The sequence below is a fragment of the Pimephales promelas genome, chromosome 1, assembly GCF_988280905.1.
Source record: "Pimephales promelas chromosome 1, fPimPro1.hap1.1, whole genome shotgun sequence".
Classification (NCBI taxonomy): Eukaryota; Metazoa; Chordata; class Actinopteri; order Cypriniformes; family Leuciscidae; genus Pimephales; species Pimephales promelas.
In genome coordinates this window covers 38,712,448-38,735,665 of record NC_142769.1, presented here as the reverse complement: position 1 = coordinate 38,735,665, position 23,218 = coordinate 38,712,448, and the positions used below count along the sequence as shown (strand labels likewise).

The 23,218-nt window shown below is 35.6% G+C and overlaps 2 protein-coding genes across 2 annotated transcripts; both read right to left on the bottom strand.

Moving 5' to 3' along the window:
• Positions 1-12,453: 12,453 nt before the first annotated feature.
• On the bottom strand, positions 12,454-18,945 carry ap1s1 (adaptor related protein complex 1 subunit sigma 1). The gene is made up of 5 exons (XM_039678807.2): positions 18,792-18,945; positions 16,011-16,189; positions 14,135-14,243; positions 12,928-13,065; positions 12,454-12,745 (listed from the first exon to the last, which is right to left on the bottom strand). Exons 1-5 carry the CDS (start codon positions 18,792-18,794, stop codon positions 12,698-12,700), a joined length of 477 nt encoding a protein of 158 aa, XP_039534741.1. The 5' UTR covers positions 18,795-18,945; the 3' UTR covers positions 12,454-12,697.
• An 879-nt stretch (positions 18,946-19,824) lies between these two features.
• Positions 19,825-23,218, bottom strand: serpine1 (serpin peptidase inhibitor, clade E (nexin, plasminogen activator inhibitor type 1), member 1). The gene is made up of 9 exons (XM_039679033.2): positions 23,081-23,218; positions 22,168-22,409; positions 21,749-21,973; positions 21,394-21,588; positions 21,100-21,298; positions 20,897-20,997; positions 20,702-20,788; positions 20,513-20,596; positions 19,825-20,388 (listed from the first exon to the last, which is right to left on the bottom strand). The coding sequence occupies exons 2-9, from the start codon at positions 22,406-22,408 to the stop codon at positions 20,342-20,344; spliced, it is 1,179 nt and encodes a 392-aa protein (XP_039534967.2). The 5' UTR covers position 22,409; positions 23,081-23,218; the 3' UTR covers positions 19,825-20,341.

Here is a 23,218-nt window from a genome sequence, read left to right as displayed (position 1 = left end):
TTCTGGTTTCTTTTCCTGAAATCAATTTCTTCACACTTACCTATTTGCTTCAGATAGAAAGTTTACCCCCAAGAAAGAACACAAATCAGATCTTCATGTCCATCGAACCACATTTAGATCTAAACAGTTATTTTGTATATTTTGTACATTTAAAATCCCAGTGGTCAACATCATTGATCCTAGAGAGTGAGAGAGCAAAAACAAAAAAAAAATTCTAATTGCACCTTTAAAGAACGCAAACACAGATTCATTCAGAAATGATGAACAATCACAGTGCCATAATGGTGGAAATAGACATTTTGTTAATTCAATACACCAAATGTATTAAGTCTTACTTGTACCTCAAAGTATTCTGCTTGAGCATTTACCATTTGTGCGTTCCCTTGTGAAGCAGAGGACACACTCGAAGTCTTGTACATAGAATTAGTTTCTTATCGCTGTCTGCATTTTGAATTTTTCCCTTCAATGTATTTATACCATTGTTTTTTTACGCAAAAAAAGATAGAAAGTTGGTACAAAAGACATTCATACATTCCAACGATTTCTAAGAAACAAATGTATTATTTCATAGAAGCTGTTTTGAATACAACTTTTAATTGCCTTAAGACACTCTCTTCCCCTATTCAGATGAACAGCATTTTTGGTCGCAGACTGGCTGAAAGGTTTGTTCTCAAGCTCATAAACGTTATTCAGTGGAGCTGGGAAGCAGTGATCAGCCTTTTGACTATATGGGGAGGGGGGCATACACAGTCCTAATTTTCTTTAAATGATTTGACAGATGGAAGCTAGAGGGAAAATGGATGAGGATAGCTGAACCAGTGGAGGAGTAAAATTTCTGCACGTTACTGTAAACTTGCATCTAAAATGTGTTGCTTCTTTAAAGACATTCAGAGCATTGAAAAAAGTACAAAAAAAGACGAATGACTAGTGTATTCAAGTTAAAATGCCATTGAGTCTTGTGTGAGGAAAAAATGTTTGTCCTTTCTAGATGTATCTTGTACGTAACATAATAAACATGCGTTTGCTGGATGTAAATAACCGCATGTTGATGACTAGTTTTGCTACAGAGAGAGAAATAAATAAACTTGACTATTTTTTATTAAGATTGTTTTTTTTAATTCCTTTGTGTAAAGAACACGGTTGTGAGATATGTGTTTTGGCTTACCTTTTCCCCCCATCTTAAAACAATAGGAAAAGCATGCACAAACATCACCAAAAGGAAATTAAAGATGAACATTCAACGTCTTAGTGTGAAAGTCTTTCAAAGATGATCTCTCTAATGAGCTCATTTGATCAGCAATTAGCCCAACACACTGTGTGAGCCCCAGAGCCAATCACTGCCACATATCGTCTTCTTAATTGCATGCCAGGTCGAATTTTCTCTTAGCTTTGATATGCCGTATGAGCAAATATAGACACGTATGTGCATGCACACATTATTAACATACCAAAGGACATTAAAATAAGACCAGAGGACAGATTTACCGTTGAAAAGAATTATGAAGGGAAAAGTATATGCTATGTAACTAGAAAGCAAGAAGGGCATGGGGTCTTGACTAATGAGAGACTGAGCTTATTAGTAGTCCCAAGACTGCTGCGTGCAATCAAAGACTTTCAGCAAGGAAGGTTGTTATTAGGAGAGACGCCCCGCTTTCACACCACATGAGACATGTTTCAGAGTGAGGTTCACTTTTTATTTGTGCAAAAATACTTAAAGGAATAGTTCTTCAAAAATTAAAAATCTGTCACACTCACCCTCAAGTTGTTTCAAACATGTATGAATTATTTCTTTCCTCTGCTAAACACAAAAGATGATACTTTGAAGAATGTCGGTAACCAAACAGTTTATGCAACCCATTGACGTCCATGCAAAAAAAAAAAATACTATGGAAGTCAACTGAAAGAAATTCATACAGGTTTGAAACAACTTGACGTTGAGCAAATGATGGATGACACAATTTACATTTTTAATTGAACTATTCTTATAAAGCAGGGTTACTCAAACTCGGTCCTGTCAAGCAGTGCTTTAAAGTTTGATGAAAAATCTGTCATTCACCCACCCTCATGTTGATCCAGACCTGAATGAATTTCTATCTACTTCAAATATATAATTATAGATAATTAATGTGGTTCAGAAAACATAGCATTTTGAGTTTCTGTTGATTAAACCAGTCTCCTTCATTCTATTAACTCAAATTTCTAATTTCTAAGAGCTCAAAATTAAGGCAACCAGGTTACTTAAGTTAAACCAACAATACCTTTTTTTTATAGTGAAACAAAGAATATCAATACATCTAGAAAGAATATAACTCATATACATGAACACCAAACAAATTACTTTTGTACCGGTTCATGTTTGATTTGTTACCACACTACAAAAAAATTGCATTACATTTTGCTCTATTCTTTTTGGGAAAATGTACCTGACAAGCAACACTGCAGGTAGGCTAATAAATATAAACATTTTTTAACTTAAAGAAAGTGGAAAATTCAGTCATGTCAAAACTTAATTCAAAATGACTGAAACCAGAACAAAATGAATTTCAGTGCTTTAATTTTCAGTATCATACTGAAAATTAAAGCACTGAAATTCATTTTGTTCTGGTTTCAGTCATTTTGAATTAATATATATATAGGGCTTTAACTTAACCGTACACAATTGCACTGTTAGAAATTGCTGTAAATTTACGGCTAAATTTCAACAGTATATTCCTGTTTTGTTCAAAAGCAGTACATTGCTGTTTTTTTGCGTTTGTAATATGACGTAAAAAAATTATAACGGCATTTTAACGTAATTATTGCTCGAGGGAAACAAAACGGTACTTAACAGTATTTTTGACTTGACATCGGAAGAGCTGCAGTGAGCACGCATGGATTTTTCATCCATCTTCATACTTATAATAGGTGAGTTCCCTTTTGTTTTGCTCGTTGTGATAGAAAAATGCATTACATCTGCAATTGTTACTAACTTGTATTTTGGATATTGGAAGTAGCCTAACTATTTTTGTATTCGCAGTGATAAAAGCAGCAACTGCGACATCGTGAGGGAAGTTGGATTCCTCACACGGATAATTCACGATTACAGGGTGAGTTTCATCCAAAATCAATTTTTCTGCAAAGTTTATGCAAAGCTATAAGTAAAAACATTGTTGCATGTGAATTACATCGTCGTCTTAGCGCGCTAAAGTGTTGCAGCTTGATTTTTCATTATTCGGAAAACCGTTGCACAAAACCTAAATTTCGGGCTTTTTGTGCTTTTAAATGGGGATAAACTTGTTGTAGGCCTAATCTGTACATCTCAGGGTGATTTATTTGTTGTACAAGTGATTGTATTGTTAGGCCTACTTTAATGGTGGCATTATTTTTGCATAGATCCAGGTTTTGATATAAGTATAAGTGATAGAATAAGCATTAAGAATAATTCATATTAAAGTTAAGCTGTATTGTTACTTTGTCCAGCACGAAATTTAGAATAATCTTCAAGACTAATTAATATTTAAAGTTTAGTTATTGCTGCTGCAGTGTTACTTTGTCCAGCACGTAGCCTAATTTTTAATAATCATTAAGACTAATTCATGTTTCACTGTTGCTGCTGCAGTGTTATTTTGCCCAACACGTAATTTAAAATTTATTAACACTAATTCACATTTAAAGTTTTGTTGTTGCCGCTGCAGTGTTACTTTATTATATTTATTAACTAATTCATATTTAAAAATTGCTGCTGCAGTGTTATCATGCTGCAGAGCATGATTTGGAGTGAAATGTGGTGCTATAGAGTCTCGTGTCGTGTAAATTTACAGTACATTTCGGTTTGTATACCCCCAGAACACTTGGAATATATGACACGAGTCACATAGAATCATTTTCTGATTTCAATTGTCCAGAAACCAGATTTCAGATTACATGTGTAGTCAATTTTTCTTTAATTTGTGATCTGAAAAAGAACATATGGCCTTGAACAACCAGGGTGAGTAATTATTTGCTTAATTTTCAATTTTTATATTAATTTACTTATTTTCAACACTTAAAAGGATAGTTTACACACACACACACAACACACACTAATTATGTCATCTTCTTGCCCAGTGTTGTTTCTGTTGAGTTTATGGACTTTTAATTGATGGACAACAATTATTAAACAATTTTAGAAATATCTTTGTCTAAAGATAAATTAAAGTTTTATGGGTTTGGAACATAAGGGTGAGTAATTCATGACAGGATTTTCTTTTTATGGTTGAACTAACCCATTAACAATGTTGAGAACATAATTTCACAATACACATTTTAAATGTTTGCCCAGATAAGTCCATGATCAACACGTTGAAAATGTAATAAAAATGGCTCTGTCAATGATTTTATTTACAATACGGTGGTGGTAGATTCATGTTTTTATGCCGATGCTGACAGTTTTTCATTTTAAAGTTTCAGGTGAAACACCAGGAAACTGTATTCAGCACTGGATGATCAGTCTTGAGGGTCATATTATTTGTGAGGGCATCCAGACGGTTTTCTGTCTGGGCTTGCTGCTGTTTTTTCTACTTTTTACAACTTCAATCTTCAATACCAAGCTGAGGCAGCATGCACACTGGAATTTATTCAAAGGTAAATACTTGGATGCATACATTCAATTCACTTCACTTTTATTTATATAGCACTTTTTATAATGCATATCATTTCAATGCAGCTTTACATAAAATTTTTCATTGTTGCAATGTTGCATGTTTAATTGATACAACACAATTTGGCCCTAATTAACGGAATCTAGCATCAAATAAAGACATTTTCTTTTAAACTATTTGAAGCACGGTGAGTAGCCATAGATGACTATGTCAAGGAAATAAACAGGGCTTTGGTGGTGGTGAAGTGTTGGTGAAAACCTTGGAAGGAAGCCTCATCTTTGACACCTAAATGATGATCAAATGATTTTGTTAAAATGTTTTAAACATTGCTAAAATAGCATATAAGGTGTGCATATGAGATATCTTTATTCTAGATTAAATCACATCCTTCACCCCCAAAAGATTGTTCAGAAAGCTATCCTTTCCTGACAAAGTTAAAGGAAGTGATCTTAAAACAAGAATAGTTAAGATTATAGCAAATTTATATGTTCTTTGTGAGTAAACTAATTCTGAACAAACATGTTTGTTTTTCAGGCGGTTCATCGGGATAAACCCAGAAAAAGGCACCAAGGTTGGAGGAGTCATTTCAAAACGGACGGGGAAGGTCGCCCAGAAAAACAAAACAGTGAACCCTCGTGTCTCCAGTCTGCTTAAAAAAATTATGGATTTTGAGTGGGACTTTATACAAGTATTACACACACACACCCACACACAAACACACACACCCCATACACACACACACACACACACACACGCATATACGCGCGCACACACACACACACACACACTCAAAATCAGGTGAATAAGGTAATTCACTGTTTGTGTCCAGAGTAAAAAATAAAAAAAATGACAGTATACTTAGTCATTTGTTAAGGACTTGTTCAAGTTACAGGATATATCAGATTCTGATTTTGGAAACATCTTGTTTATTTATGTTTGTTGTAACTTCTAAACCTTGAATTTTCAGAAGTTTCAGAAGTTTAATAAACAAGAGACATGTTTTGAAACAATAAAGCTGCTTTTCTTCTGTTACATTTTTAATTCACTATTTCACTTTTAAATTTATTCACTTTTGGTATTTTATAGCAAGACTGCAACAGGGAAATGTATTAAATCACAAGATTCAGAAAATAATCTTTAAAAACACAGGGGGAAAAGTTGTCCTTTTTGCTAACTGTCCATTATTCAGTACATTACACAATACCATATTGTATATTTGTGTAGTTTACACTAATTTCAATATGAAGAACAAATAAGTGCCCATGCTTTTTTCAGGATATTGCTGTAACATGTAGAAACTGCTTTATGCATTTCCAAAAGCAGTAACAACTGTAAATTTAACCAACAGTAAGACACCGTTAATTTAACAGTATCTTGCTGGCAACCGTGCTGCCAGTTAATTACTGTTTTTTAATAAACGGTAGTGAACTGTAAATTTCACTAACAGTAAAAACCTGTTAATTTAACAGTAACTTGCTGGCAACCGTGCTGCCAGTTCTTTACTGTTTTTTAACGGGAAAATTTTTAACAGTGTGGGCTACTAACACCCAAATTAAAATACATTTCATTCCTATCAATTTATTTATATAATCATATTAATCATCCATATACTAGAGAACCATAAAAAAGGCTATTTCAAGGGTACAATGACATTATTTGTGAACAAGGACCTTCATATGCGAAGTGAAAAAGTTCTTAGTACATAATCACTTGTCATCAAATTACAGCATTTTTCAATTCAGAATGTTAATAACGACCACTGAATGAGACCGATCTGGAAACAAACAAGGAGTGACAGCTACAATTTCCCATGAATAAATCAATAAAAAAACAACAAAACAAAAAAAAAAAAACAGAAAATTATGGAAGCAGAATTAGACAGGGATCGAAGACAAAGAAAATGACAGCCTAATGAAATTGAATATAAGAATAAAGAGACACCAAACAAATGGCGAGAGGTAGTCAATAATAATGTTAATGAAGAAAGTGAGAGGGTGGCATAAAGAGAAATAGAGAGAATGGGGCGACCGAGAGGTTGATAAGGAGAGCGCAGCCCACGGAGGAGCAATGATTCATAAGTCACATGGTTGAGAGGTGAGTCATACTTGCTCTACTGCAGAACCCTCAGCCTCCAACACACACTGACAATCCTTTGTCATATTCACTTACTCAGGCATAGCAACTGGGAAGAGTAATTGTCAAATTCAGTCAAACAGACTCTGTAATACCACCCGATTCAATTAAATAACAAGAGAGAGACAACTACCAATGTGTGTTAAATCCAATTGTGCACAAACAGGCAATTTTGCACACTGACAAATGCCAGAAAGAAAGCATGTGCACTTATCAAAGCCAAAAGCACTCCATTCCTGCGTTACACCTCTGCACACAAGCAAAATGACAAACACAGTTTCTTTGCCCGGAAGGCTTGCCCAGAAAACAGGGGAATGAAAACGCACTTTGTTCTCCTGATCAAATATCGAATCTGTCCGACATTCTCTATGACTCAAAACCCAACAGCCCCGATGCAGAAAAAAAAAAAAAAAAAGATCAGCATAATGGGAAAACCCACGGAAAGCCCATATGTTCCACCTCCACCAAAAACAATCTCTGCCAAGTCCATCATCGTGTTGGCCTGAAGCGGTCTTCACATTTCATTATGGAGGAGGGAAGCTCTAGGGTGGGTTTGCCTGTAAACGTTGTCCCAAGATCAGCTTTTCGAACACTTATTCTGGCAATCCTCCAGAAGAAAAAAAAAATGAAAAGAAATGTCTTCACCTTACATCACTACACAATATACAGACTGCTCATAGATTCTATAGGACACCATCTCCTGAGAGGTCCCACGGGTTAACCAAAACCTCACAGATGTAGCCTTTAAAAACATAAAGAGAGGGTGAGACTGAGTCTTCATAGTAGATAAAGTGTTACTGTCTGTGAGGATAATGGGAAGGAAGTAACAACATGACATTAAAAATTCATCATGAGGTAGGCAGAGAGGCCAGGCAATTATGACGGGCGGAAGGAGGGGGGGGGGGAGAGAGAGAGAGAGAGAGAGCATGCAGAGGCACTTGGCAGAAACTCAGTTTCCACTGGAGATGTGCTGGTGCCAGATCAATGGAAAAAGACTCGTACAGGGGAGAAATGAGAGCAGTTATCCATCAAACCATCAGTGCGAGACCAGCATATTATACTTACTGTCATAAAATGTGCTCCACAGAAGCTAAACATTGTTTCAGGTAATCTCAAAGACATGTCTGATTAACTTTGCAATCATAATGACTAAATCATGAAATGACACTCAGTGGAAATGCATTTGCCGCAAAGGCCATTTTGAGAGTGAGGCTGTGTGTTTCATTGGCTGTAAGTTTTCAGAATTTCTATTATTCTGTGAATTTCTACAGCCAAATATAATGGTATTGATGCAATGAAAAGATGCTATTGTACCAAACTGTCTGAAAGGCTAAATATTATACAGAAAGGGTATTAGTACCTGTAAGTGGTATACTTCAGAGGCTGATAAGGTATAAAAGGATAATAAACCTTTCAACTTCTCCCTAACTAGAAATTGAGGGCACAAGTACTTGTTTTGAAACCAGAATATTACTTGGCATTGTTCACACCAAAATGAAAGATTTGTCATCGTTTAGTCACTTTGGCGTTTCAAACTTGTGACTTTCTTTCTTCTGTGGTATACAAAAGATGTTTTGATAAATATCTCAGCATTTTTTTGTTGCCCTATTCCTATAATGGAAGTCAATGGAAAACAAAGCAGATTTTATGTGGTTAAGAAAATCATACAGGTTTGAAACAACATGAGGGTGAGTAAATAGTAAACTGTCCCTTTAACCCCTTAACTGTCACCGTCCCGGTACCGGGACGCCTAACTTTACTTAACTATATTTCTATTAAATCCTAATCTAATTATGACAAATTATATATTTTTGGAAAGGTCTAAGACTTCTAATTAAATATTCGACCCCTGTTTTGTGTTAAAAATTATGTAGGAAGAGTAATTAATGAATTTATGACAAGAGTGCACCTAAAAAAATCTGCATCATAACAGGAGATTTGACCTTTGTCACAAAAAGTTGATGCACCCACTTTTAATCATTGAAACTTCTGTTTTTATGCTAAAAGTTCATAATAAAACATATAATCTAGTATTTTTCAATAAAAAATAAAAATTATAGTATAACATTATCCTCTAAAAAGTATAATATATATGTATATATTATCCTCTAAAATATAATAATATTTTTTATCGCCTTTTTTATTATATCACATATTTTAGTAGTTATCATAAATTAGGTATCATTTGAAAGCTTATAAACTCAGAATTCATCCTGTGAAAACCATTTCATAATTGAACGTTGCGTTGCCATAGAAACGGTACTTATTTTATGAGGCTCCTCCCCTTTTGGACATCCTTATATTTCATAATTTATGATCAAAACCTTTTCTAATCTTGACAAAACACATATTGTCAGAAAGGTCTGAGTCTCAAGGTTCCAAATTTTGTGACAAAATTGATATTTGGACAGAAATGTATTAATTTATTAAGGCAGAATGTACACAACTAAATTCAATGGAATTCAATGGCACCCGGTGGCTATTTTTGGTACTACGCCTAAACAAAATCTCATGGGAACTTCAATTTTTGTGATATCAACTTCAAATTTGGAACATAACTTGGTTAGATTTATGGCTTTGATTTTATAGTAATTTTAGAGTAAAAATATTTTGTAAAATATATATTTTATATAAAATAAAAAAATATATAGTACAGTATATTTGATTTACTGTGAATTAAAACTTCCATAACTTTTTCACACTTTCATTTTTTGAAGTGTTTTCACTTCAGCAATAATCTGCTGAGTGTTTTCTTTAAAACAAGACCAAACTTGGGTATATATTCCAAGGCATTCTTGAATTACAACCATTTAAGTGTGAATAGAGCATTTAACCCCCATTCTCAAAAAGGGGGGGGTGACAGTTAAGGGGTAGGAGTAGTTCACTTTTAAAAAAAAAAAAACTTTTGCTGATAATTTACTCACCCCCATGTCATCCAAGAAATCCATGTCATTCTTTCTTCAGTTGAAAAGAAATTAAGGTTTTTGATGAAAACATTCCAGCATTTTTCTCCATATAATGCACTTTACTGGTAACGAAACGGTCCAAAAGACAGTTTCAGTGCAAACTGTTCAAAGGGCTTTAAACGACACCAGACGATGAATAAGGGTCTCATCAAGTGAAACGATCGCTCATAAAAAAAAAACAAAAAAACAAAGTTATGTTTTATAAGCTCAAAAGGTCGCCTTGCTCTGTTCTGTGATGCGCGTTCGTGACTCTCCTGTTTGAACTCGTTCATCAAAATGAACAAATCTTTTTTCGTGTCATTTGGTTAATTCAACGAACGAAATGAATGAATTGACTCGGAAAAACCGAGTCCGAACAGGAGTCACGAACGCGCATCACAGAACAGAGCAAGGCGACCATTTGAGCTTATAAAACTTAAACTTTTTTTTATTTTTAAATGAGCGATCGTTTCACTTGATAAGACCCTGATTCATCGTCTGGAATCGTTTAAAGCCCTTTGAACAGTTTGCACTGAAACGGTCTTTGACCATGAACCGTTTGGTTACCAGTAAAGTCCTTTATATGGAGATAAATCCTGGAATACTTTCATCAAAAACCTTAATTTCTTTTTGACTGAAGAAAGAATGACATGGACATCTTGGATGACATGGGGGTGAGTAAATTATCAGCAAACATTTTTTTTTAAAGTGAACTACTCCTTTAAGAGTTACACAGTAACTCTTGCACATAATATAGTGCTTTAACCATAACTATGCATTAATTTTAGGCACACTTTTATCTGTTTCTTTTTCCATGAAAAAGTGATTTACCCATATTCAGACCATAATCCTTTAAGCTGCATATTTTAAGGAGAATAATATAGGCCTAAATAAATTTTATGCAGTATTTTATTCATACATAAAAGCTGCACAGATACTGAGAAACACATTATTGGTCTTGTAAACAAGCATTATAATCCTACATCCATTAAAAAAGGAAGACACATCGCATTTTCATGAAAAGCCACAGGATACACAATTAGTCACTAAGTGCTGCAGAAATGCAATTGACAGGAGGGTGAAAAGCTGAAGGGCACATGACAAGGTCCCTAGAAACTGTCTGCTTTCCATCTCCACAGAGAGGAGATAAAGGAAGAGACTGACCAACAGCTGAGTTTATATTTAGCAAAAAGAGGGAGGGCTGCAATCACGCTGCGGGTCAAATCGTTTGACACCTGAACACAGATGAAGGTGACAGACACAACAGGCATTCATAAACCCTCAACAAAGGGAAGGAAACACAAACAGATATTAACAGGACATGAATGAGGAATGAAGCTAAAAAAAAAGCACAACTAATCTGTATTACCAATGCAAATTATTAGCTCACGAAACTGAAAACATGTTTTGTGTCTTAATATCTGTGGTGTTGTGACTTCCGTCGTTTTAACTATCACTGACTTCATTAACATTTCGTTCCTCTAAAAGCCAGTCTGATGTCATTATATGGACATGTTGTGTCTTCGCCTGTAATCTCTTTTTCTACTTTTTCATTACTCCTTCATTGTCTGTTTCTTGCCACAATGGTGCTGCAGTCAGCTTCACTGCACCACTGTCACAAACGACCGACTGGTGACTCATCCACTTACATACTCAATCTCTCTCACTCTCTCCCTCTCATTTTCTCTCTTCAGCGCGCTTTATCTTTGCTCCACACACACACACACACACACACAACTAATAATACATTCCTGACAAAGCATCTGTCTTTTTTTGTTTGAGGATGCAAACATTATACCATCAGAGGTCACGCCATGACCGATGTAGAAATATCAAGCAAACAAACATTGCAAGTTTTCTCTATAAACTGTAACTGATGTCATTTGGCATTCATAATAATAATAATTATAAAAAAAAAAAAAGGCTGATTTTAGTGAAACAGTCCGGGGAGAGTATGAAAAAAGATGAGAAAGAAGTTTAGGCTAAAATTGTGTTTTATTATTTATAAAATTACATTCACACATAATTCTGTTTTGGTCATCTGACAGAGTTTACACAGGGAAAAACATGCCCTCATGCTGAATTATTCAATTGTTTTAAAAAAAGAAACCGTTCATCTTAAAATATTCCCTTATTTCACACCACGTTTAAAAAGCTATGTAAATACATCACACTTAATATCAAAGCCCTCTTCTGTTCTCTCAAACAAGCTACAAACACTCCCTTACTTATTACAACTCCAACGCCATGCCTACAGTCAGAAACACATCTTTGGAGAGCAGGATGTAGACCAAGATAAACAGGAAAGAGCTTCAGCGCCATTTTGTGGTTGAGACTCACTGCCGTGTTCTCGACGTAAGATACACATTCAGACATTTTACTACTGTGGCTCAAGGAACAGAATGAATAGACCACACAATATAGTCCATTCAGTATTGCAGCCATTTAAAAAGTCATTTAAAATTCCTCCCATTTAGTGAATATATCTTTAAAATCGATCCATTATAAAAAGCCCATTAGAAGATTTCCTTTATGGTCCATAGCACTTAATTTAAAGTGGTACAAGTACAAATATTTGCATCTCACATAAATAAACATGGCTGGATGGTCAATGTCATTTTTTCCTGAGCAGCTACAGTAGACGTATAGTAATGGCATTGCATTGCATGACCTGTTTTTAAAATAGCAAGGCTCAAATCTTTTTTCAAAATATTTTTCTAAATGTTCAGATTGCTAAATTCAAATGTCTGCAACTCTCTCTAGTGTCGTTTAAGAAAGAGGAGTTCCCAGCTAGACAGTCATTTTACCAAATGTAAAAGACAAAAAAAAAAAAGGTTGGAATTGAAATACAATCACATGCTGATCTCAGTAGTACCAAAATTTACCCTCTTTTATTCCTCTTTTCTCCTCCCTCCCCTTAGACCCACTTGCAAAGTCCCCTTCACATGTCGCAGTTGTACCAAAATTTACCATCTGTCTTGACTGTATTGGAAACAAGTACTAGGCCAGCCCCATCTCCTCTAGGACACTCCTGGGTGACTCATCCTCCTGTCCAGAGAAAAGGGTTTCCATTGAGGACATTACACAATGCAATGATTATTTAATTTGGCAGCTTATAATGTGCAATGCTCAGAGGAGTTGGGAGTATATTAACAAGTAACATTATTAGACTTTTCTACGCAAACAACATTCAAGAATACATGCATAATACAACATACATATACACACACCTCTTGTAGAAGGTCGGCCTGTTCGATGGCCTTGAGCACGCTCTTCTTGGATGTATCCTGAATTTCACCGCCCATAAGAAACTCGTCCAGGATAAAGTAAGCTTTTTCAAAGTTAAAAATGATGTCAAGCTCACAAACCTGACACACACACACACACACACACACAAAACAGTGGACACATAAGAAACTATCTTGTTTATGTGCACAAGAATCTTATGATATTCCAGTTATGAATGTCACATACATTGAAATTGTGCAAATGAGGCAAAATTCCAGTTTCTAGAAATAAGTAATATATAAATAAATAAGAAATAAATAAGTCTCTTTTGCTCACCAAGGCTAGATTTACTAGAACAAAAATACATTAAAAACATTAATATTGTGAAATATTATTTTTTTTTTAAACTGTTTTCTGTATCCTTCTATTTAAAAAATAATTGAACATGCCGATTGGTACTCAAGAAACATTTCTGATTATTTTCAATGTTGAAAACAGTGCTGATTAAATTTTTTTTTTTGTGGAAAAGAACACCATTAATTTGAAATAGATGTTTTTTGTAACATTATAAACCAACACGTTTATCAATTTAATGTGCCCTTCTGACTAGAACTGACATTCTTTCAGTATATAAAAAAAATCTTTCATCCAGACCCCAAACTTTGAACAATAATTAAAAGTTGATTCAAATACATAACTCAGAATCACCACTAACAACTTTTTCATAAATTTAAATAACTAATCAATAAAATTAGCTTTTTTTATCATTACAAATTTGTTGACAAACCTTACATCAATGCATTTTAATAAAAGGCACGAACTAAATAAAAATAACAACTGTAATGGGACAATTCTGTGAATGTTAAAATGGTCAAAGAGGAAAATTGTGAATGCTACACACAATAATTAACACCAATGCACGCACAAGGGAATTAACCTTAATAAATGACAGGCAACAAAAACAGTCAGATAATCAAAACAGAAAAGCTACAGAGGGTTTCATGTGGCATGTACAGAGAAAAACTGACATGGTACAAACAGCAGAGGATAAAAAGCAGAGGAGTGGATGGACAAAAAGCAAAAAGGATGAAAAAGTAAAGAGAATTTCACAGGTTTTGGGTTGCTGTGATGTGAGGTATGAAATAGCGAGAAAGAGGAGAGAAATAGAGAGGCCAGATGAAAGAGGGGTGGTGGCGAGGAATGACTCACACTGCCAAAGTACTTATCCAGCAGCTCCACAAAGCGATGGATGACCTCCAGGGTAATCAGCTCATTGTCCTGCTCCTCCACCGCACAGCAGAAATATAGACTGGCATACCTACACACAACCCAATAAATGGGTTATATATAATATGTCCATCAAAAAAAGTGTATATGCAGTCAATCATATATATATATACACACAGTATATAATATATATATATATATATATATATATATATATATATATTTATTTATTTATTTATTTTCTTGGGCAACTTTACTTTCAAGTTAACTTCGCTCAAATTTTACAATAACAAACGCTTCAGCTGACTCCAAACAAACTTATCAAGAATCTCCATAATCTACTCTTGTTCAGCACCAAAGCCAATGCAAATTACCATTTTATCAATCTTTAGATGCGTTTTGACTCCTTTTAAGAAGGTGATTTTGATTCTCTGATGGTGCTCATTAGGTTGTGGTTAACATTGTAAATCTTGCCATTCATTCGTTTCTCTTTTATTCTGTATATATGCTTTGCTTCGTTTAGCTGTATGTACATGTAGTTTCATTTATTAAACCCTTTATATCCTACAGTATGATCTTGCTACATGCTTTTATACTGTTAGTACAATAGTAAGAAAGTTGTTGCTCTTGGCCAGGAGAATAATCTTAAGCGACCGTAGGGAGACCTTATAGCTTCTCTTTGTTGACAGACAACTAGCGAGTAACAGTTTCAATGCCGATTTTTACTTGCATTTGTTTTGGCGCTTTGAAGTTAATATGCTAAGGGTGTCCTGCAGATGGCACTGCAAGCACGTGCAGCATGGTCAGAAGCAAATCCGTGCATTAAATAAATATATTAGAAAACATAACATTTATGTTTATGTGTTTACAGTTTATGATATTTTCACAATTTCAATCATCAAATGTACCATGTTCAAACCCCGTTTACACCTGGAATTAAGTGGACAGCGCTAAATACAGGTGTAAACAGGGTCGAACAACTGCAAAGAGGCCGCCTACTCTCCATCTAATGACGTAATGCTTAAGCATTATGGGAAGCACACTAGCCAAAAGGCGATTGAAACTTTGTCGGAAAACATACCAATCACAATGTTCTCTCACCAGATTTCTAACACACATTCACGGCATTGACAGCGTCGTCTTGCGCCGCTGCGCTTCATGTGGTCGTGCTCATATTTAAATTGTGCGAGCTTATTTTATCCATTAGATCAAAAGATTTGGAAAAGCCCATAGATTTACCCAACCATAGACCCTATCCTCAAAGAAATCAGGTGGTTAAAAGTGGACAAAAGAGACGGATTAAAACACCAGGTGTATGTGTTGACCTTGGACGCATGTAAACTATTGAAGGAGTCTTTGAAATAGCATAATAGGGGCACTTTAATCAAACCTCAATGGCATTCAATAGCTGGCAAATTAAGAACATAATACATATGATGACAATTATATTATCATCAGATGCAGTGCTGAAGTGAAAAACAAAAAAAGCACCATACACAACAGAACAAGGCTGCTTTACTTTTAGTGCCCCCTTGTGCCAAAAAACAAAACAAAACAATGACCCCCCTCTCACCACACTTCACTGTGCGTAGGTAACTAGATATGGAATGTATTTTTATGTTTCAAACAATACTGACACATTAAATGAGTCATTCTTCATGTTCACAATAATTTGAAGTATGCTTGTAGAGAAAAAGTGGAAAAATGTATGTAGTTTGTGTACCAGGACTAATTTTTTAACTGTAGCTTTTATTTCAGACAACCTTTTGTGTGCATGTAAAAAAAAAAGAAGAAAAGTGATATGTACAACCGACATTATTGTCTCACGAGGTCATCAAATGCATGTGTGGTTTTCTACCTCTTGTAGACTATCTTAAGATCTCTCCATTCCAGGAAGCTGCACATTTTGGGTTTTCTGGCCAGCACGACCTGCATGAGCTCTCTGACCATCTTTTTTTTGTCACGCTCAGCCGTAGCCGTGTACCATTTCTGGAGTCGTAGCTTCCCCTGCCGGCTGAACAGAAGCATAAAGCGCATCTACAAACAAAAGAGAGAGAGGAGAGGATTGCATAAAGAAAAATAGTTAGTTCCTCAACCAGACACTAGTCAATATGACAGATAATGTAACAAATAAATAAATGTGAGCAGTGTTATTTTAATATTATTATTTATGTGCTATTATAGTATTTATTAACATTTATTTCTTATTATTTTATATTTTAAAGTTTTGTTTAAACTTTTAGCAATTTAGTCATGTTTAGCAAAATTTGACATTTTTATTCGCTTGATATGTCTGTTTGGCATTATTTTTTTTATTTCAGGCTTACGAATTTGATCATTTTAGCACATACACTTAATTCAAATAAATATTTTTCTGGTTTAAGTTTTCATCCAATAGTTATATTTTCATTTTATTTCAAATTCATTTTAATTAATGGGAAAAAAAGTTTTAGTTTTCAATAACAATGAACTAGATAATACAAAAAAGAAAACGAATTATGACCAAAAACTAGGAGTGAGTAGATGGCATGCTGCAGTGTTATCAAATCACATTTTAAATTAAGTAAAGCATATTTATTTTACATACAGTTTTTAAAACTTTTATATTCAGTTAGAGACTACATGGAATATTTGCATATTTGTACTACATTTTCAATATTCAATTGTAATCGAAGGACCAATGAAAAGGCCAAAAGCGACTAAAACTGGTTAAAGATAAAAAGTGTGACAAAGTATACACTACCTTACTACTAATTCAAAATAAATGACAACCTAAAATTCAACCTGATGTTGAAAAAAATTAATTAAATTTGTCAACTACCCACATACAGAGACATGATTCAATAGAACCAGCATCTGACTTATCAGAAAGGATGAAGGAGGCGTAATGGATAATTTGTGTAAAAATTTTCCTCTTAAAGAACTTCAGCGTCATCCATCATTACAAAATTAGAAAGCAAGCTGGCCTATACATTTCAGATGTGTTAAATATTTAAAAGGTGAGCTGAAGAGCACTGCATCTGCTCCCGAAAGACATGCCCTACATATCAAACACGGTGCATTCATTCAGCTCAATAAACTCCAAAGAAGGCTATCTATAACCATCACATTTTCTGATCACAGAACTAGTATATGACACACTATGATTAAAAACCACAAGGAACACTACTCTAAGCACACATTAGTTTAATTGTGGAGATTTTTTTCTCGCTTGCTAAATTGAGGATTATACTTTGTGCCAGAATTTGTCTGCCTACATCAGCCCTTGAAATAATCTAAAAATGGTGCACTGCACTTGGCAGTGAAAGGCTCTGATGTACAACAACCACTCGATTTCCAAAAAAAGAAAGACATAAAAAAGATGGGAGAAATGTGGGATTTTTTTATTGAGGCCAAAGACAAGAATAGTAACCTCCTAAGGGAAAGAGACTATATTCTTCAATGCTATAAAAAGGTGTCCAACCATACTTAGCAGCCAAATCAAGCTAAAATTTAGCCTCCACATATAGCCAATAGTTTGTTAGAACCATGCATTGTTTTTACTTGATCAATACTTGTTAGTAGCTTTAACACACAGATGTTGGGAGATTAAACTCACACATTCATGAAAATCTATGTTAATAAAGAACATTAAAGTCTACAGAACAGACAATCAGATCACCATCTACTGCTAAACTAAACATCTTTACTTACAGCGATGAATGTTTCTGCTGTTTTTCTTGCAACACAGAAAGAGGGGAAAACAAAAGGTCTTATATGGAGAAAAATGCTCTTTAGTTTTGTGACATTGGTTTATAGATCTAAGCAAGTTCAGGTCAGCCAGTTTATTGAATATGGCAAATAGGAAAGTGTTGGAAAGTTTGCACAGAGTAAATACATCACATTTTGCTTCCCTCTGTTATATGAGCATTAAGCCTAGTGCTTTCTTCAGTTTGTAAACACTATTTTATGATGTGATGGATATTATCTCTCAGAGCAGCACTTCCTTTCATGCTTAACTGATTAGACAAAGGAAATACGTTGTGAAATACTTCGGAATAGTTTTAAGAGAACATACTGTTATGACACTAAAACCCGCAATGAAATTTACTGTGGCATTAAAGGCATTCTGACTCACGGTTAATCTGAATCTCACATTAAAAATACACTGTCACAACCATAGGGTCACAACCAGTCACAACTAGACAACCGTTTCCGGGTCGAATCAAAAGAGTCAAAAGACAACTTTAAAAAATGATTTCATTTGAAACCTCAGGTTCAATTAACGATCCCTCGGGTAACTTTGTAACGCTCCAGTAGTTGAACACCAAGCAGTGAAATCATTTCGCTAATTAATTAATACAATCAACTTAACACATCAGATCTACGTTACCTGTCAACCTGACCGTGTAGTGAACAAACGCTTTTTAATCTATGACATCTAACTGTTAACAGTTAGAGAATTTCACGATTTATTCGAAAGATGTAACTTAAAACCACATAAAGCGTCCAAACTGGACAGACCACCTAGGGCCCGCCCGGCAGGTGAGATGTGAATCATTAAATAGGGTTTGAGGTGCCCAGGTGTACTAACTTAGCTTTAGCTAGCTAGCTCTGCCTGAAAAGTGTACACTAATGCCGATATAACAGTATAACTTACCATTCTGACGGCTTAATGAGAGCAGTCAGGTGATTTCAGTGAACAGCAACCCACTTTTTGGTAAATACCACAAGATAATATCAATACATGTCTAATTGACAGCTCGTAGTTTCAGAGCCCCATTTCAACAGCCGGGAGATGCGCTGTCCTATTTGTAAACGAATTGTTTTTTGAGTCGGATCGTTTCAATGCATCGGTTGAATCGATTCGTTCACGAATTGGACTAATGAATTACTGTAAACAGCCGTATCTATTAATGAAACTTAACGTAATAAGCAGAAATACGCGTCGACAGCATTTTAGAGTATATAATATGCCAGGCCGAGATGTCAGGGATCACTATTAATCATGACGTAAAGGAACTATTGAATTGGTTCATTTAAAAGAACCGATCCGCTGAATTGAACCGGACTTCCCGTCACTAGAGATGAGTCAGGTATAGCGTCATCACCACCAGCACGCGTGCGCTCTGCGCATTCATTCTCCACAAGATCTCTTGCAGAAAGTCCGTTTGCTTCCTTCACAAGAAATTAATTCCTGCTCTTAAATAGAAAACAGTAAAAGTTGATGTGTTTGTTTACTAAAGTAATAAAGTGCTTTTCTTGTCCATTTGTGAAAAATTAACAGTATTGCCTCTCTGGCATCAGGGAAAGATGTTCAGATGTTGTTGCCATGACAAACCAGAGGGCTGATTCAGGTTACCATGGTAACGAAGATATCAGTCAAAGAACTTTAATCTGTTCATAGCCTAGGATTCCTGCTGCTCAGTTTGGTCGGTCATTGTCACAAATCATCTCAATACAATTTGTACTCCAAGTCAATAACACACGCTAATCATACATTTATCTGAAACGTTATTTTAAAAGCCCAGCAACGCATTCAATTTGCCAGTCTGTTGTTGAACTTGCTCTTAAGCGACTTGTCTGGTTAAATAAAAGGTTAAAAAAAAATTGGTCTAAAAAGTGTTAAACTTTGAACACAAGGTGTCGCCAGCTCCACAATAATTATAAATAATAATAAAGAGAGCCAAAAGTATTTTATGGTCGCTTTTATTATAAAAGGATAAACAGTCTTCAAGAAGAAAAAAAAAGCCTTCGACAATAAATTAATATAAATACTGTAAAATACAACTTTTAAAAAAATATAAGCACATTAAACATCAGATGAAACAAGCATAGACATTAATACAGTCTTCAAATTGTTAGTGCATGTGGAACTTCTCTCTGCTGAGGCTTTAAATGCATGTCCTTTAAATGTCCTTGACGTTTAACGTGCTTTGAACAATACTGTTTTCTTTTCATAGTCTAGATACTTCTCCACTTTAGCAGAGAAAACAATGAATAACCTCGTTTATACGTTTCTTATTAATGTTTGGCACTCGTAATGTTTCAGCACTGTTTGGCAATGCTCACATGGCAGATATAGAAGGTTTTGGAGTCTCCCCTCCTCCCTCCCATTTTAAAACAGATCTAGTGTCTTCAGTAGTATGTTGTGTGCAGACTTTTTGGTGGTTTCTTTGGTCCTTCTGCTTGTACGGTTACTTCAGTCTGTTAGTATTCTTGAGGCTGGTTAACTTGACCGCTGAACAACAGCGCACCTGTGAAATTAAGCAGGAGAGATTTACATTGAGGGAGTGAACAAACAAGTCTTAATTACATTGACATTCAATTAGTTTAAAAAGCCATCAAAATGTCATATAATGAGGTGAAAGCACAACTGACCAGTGGGTTTATGTTGAATGAGGAAGTAGAAAGGTCTATCCAGTGTGATCTCCTCCATAGCCATGCGAGAGTAGATGACAGCCGCTGTGGAACCACAGAATAATGTAAAAGATGCATTCTGGTATCACTGTAATGATTGCCAATGCCATTTAATCTGTTGTGGTAGGTTGTAATTCAGTTTTTGTATACCTGTAGCAGATGAGCCTTTGGTTCCTTCTTCGTTCACCTCAAGTTTTACTCTCTGAATGACCTTGGATATACATAAAGGTTCCTCAGCTAAGTCGAAGGAAAAGAGAGAGAGATCAAAAAGAGATTAACATTTATTCCTTGACAAAAAAGCTACATAGTTGGCAAAAATAAAATCTGATCATTTCCAATACTCACTGGTAATGCGAGAGAAATCAGCTTTGCTCTGGCTGAAAATGTCTCCAAGACCCATCTTGCTCAGTGTAGACTTCAGATCAATTTCTGCATCCATAGAGAACCTGAAAATGTAAGAACATATAAATTAGGCATCAGGTTTTAAATGTTTATCAATAACAATAAAAAAAGCTAAAGTTCAAAAGAAATGCATCAGTCTCGGTTACCTTGGGATAGCTAGTTGTTTGTTAACCTTTCTCATCTCTTTTCCCCATTGGCGAATCCTGCTGCTGCTTAGCTCTTTGTTCAAGGCCATCAGAGGCACATCCCTTTCAAATGGTGTCACCAGAAGCATACTTATAATCTCCCCCTCATAAGGCACCTCGATGACGTCGTACTCCACACCGTCGTCAGTCACAAACTCACCTGGATGGAGAAAAATAACCCGATTGTAAATTACCTTAGGATTTTTCCCCGTCATGAATCTAGGGGTTCCTTTCAAACGAATCCTTGACACTCACCATAATTGAATTTTTTAGTCATTGTCATCATAGGAACAGATACAGCACTGCCGTTGGCTCTATGGAAGAGCTGTTCCCTAGTAAGTTTTGGGTCAAAGGCCGTCTTCCAGATCCCATGGAAGTGGACGGCATTTAACAGGACTAAACGTGTCTTTTCACTCAGCACCCCAGATGGGAGGAAGTCAGAAATCATTCCTAAGAAATTAAAACAAAAGTCAAATTAGGTGTCTTTGTGTATGATGAGTGAGTTTAAATTTACTCTTAAAAGCAGATATTTTTAATCCAAAGTGATATACAAATGATGATTATCCCTGGCAATTTATTCAAAATAGCAGTTATAGCGTTAATTACTTACCACCAGTGTGGTCAGATGTCCAGGAGTTGATCACCTGCCTGGCCAACTCTGGGTGGGCGAAGTCTATTTGGTGTGGGACGCTCTGGAAGGCTTTGGTCAGGCTGCGTCTAAAGACCTTTTCCAAAATGATCTTCCTGTCGACCATGACACCACTGGCTACTTCCACTCCCTCTTCACTGGCCAAATCTCTCTGAAGCTGCCTCTGTAGCTTTGGCATTCCTCGTGCTATCAAAGGGAAAGCGAGAATAGAGTTAAGGAACATAGGAATGACAGATATTGTGTTTGTTTTAAATATCAGAATAGGAGATATACATGATACATGGTCACCTACTCTATACAAAGACTGAATTATGTTTCTTCGAAGCTGTTCCAGAACATATTTTCAGTTCATCTGAATTACATCTACAGCTCATATTTACCTTGCAGTGAGTAGCCCATCTTGGAGGTGAGCACTTCAAGTGTGCTGCTATAGGCTCCCAGCTGAGCCATGCCCAGTACTGAGGAGATGCCATAGGGAGAGAGAGCCAGATTTCTATCCGGAGCAGACTGGACAGCTTTGGAGAACACCTGGAGTCCAAAATCCATTTGTTTCTCTTGGATGAGGTTGCCCAAGCTTGACCCACAAAGGGCAAAGATCAGCAGCATACTCAGGCTCTGCATTCTGAATAGAGGAACAGGAGAGTGATGTCAGCTTTGTTTATTCAAAACTGTTAAGATTTTATGAAAGATAGTTTTATGAAGATCTTTTTTTTCCCCTTCATTCCTGATTAAGTACACCTATGTGTTGGTTCACAATACTGTTCTCTTTTTGAACGAGGTTGAAACGTGTTTGCCTCCATGGTTTGCCTAGTGGGTGTGCACTAGGTAAAACCATGGAGACAAACACATGTTTCAACCTCGTCCAAAAAGAGAACAAGCTGCTTCTTTACTTTCCCTTTGGAAAATTCTCCCTCATGTGCAAGACTCAACACCCACTGTTCAAAAGCTGTTCTATTTCTGTTCGTCTATCTTGACTCACTCTTTCATACCTCAGGCATTTCATACCTATAGGCTACAGATCAATAAGAACCTTTGTACAACACCTCACCCAATTCTAAGTCTCATAACGATAATGGTCAACAACTGATAATTACTCAACTAATGATTAAATAATGTTTCAAATTTCACAACCCAACTCTGTTTTCCAATGCTGTTGAGAGTTCCGACCAAAACATGTGGGCATAATTGTTAACAACGAAAAAAAAAAAAATCCTTGCTCATCGATTATATAGCCTACTAGCCTGAGCTTTTAGATGATTTGCGGAATGAGGCAGAACAAGAACATACAATTACCTGAAAGACGCTTTACTTTTGTAGAGTTTCTTTGTAGATTTGAGTAGGGAGTAGAGTCTCTCGCTTGTTATTGTGCTCCTCCAATGCAGAGCCAAGAGTTGTACGGAGTGTCAGTGAGAAGCGCTGGCCCTATTTAAG

Excerpts from the sequence above, each read along its gene's own strand:
- serpine1 (XM_039679033.2), bottom strand. The coding sequence starts at position 22,408 with ATGCAGAGCCTGAGTATGCTGCTGATCTTTGCCCTTTGTGGGTCAAGC. Across the intron at positions 21,974-22,167 it reads GATGGGCTACTCACTGCAAG|CACGAGGAATGCCAAAGCTA; the intron begins GTAAATATGAGC and ends TCCCTTTGATAG. Across the intron at positions 21,589-21,748 it reads GACATCTGACCACACTGGTG|GAATGATTTCTGACTTCCTC; the intron begins GTAAGTAATTAA and ends TTAATTTCTTAG.
- ap1s1 (XM_039678807.2), bottom strand. Across the intron at positions 14,244-16,010 it reads CTTAAGATAGTCTACAAGAG|GTATGCCAGTCTATATTTCT; the intron begins GTAGAAAACCAC and ends GGTTGTGTGTAG. Across the intron at positions 12,746-12,927 it reads AGGCCGACCTTCTACAAGAG|GAGGATGAGTCACCCAGGAG; the intron begins GTGTGTGTATAT and ends TTCTCTGGACAG.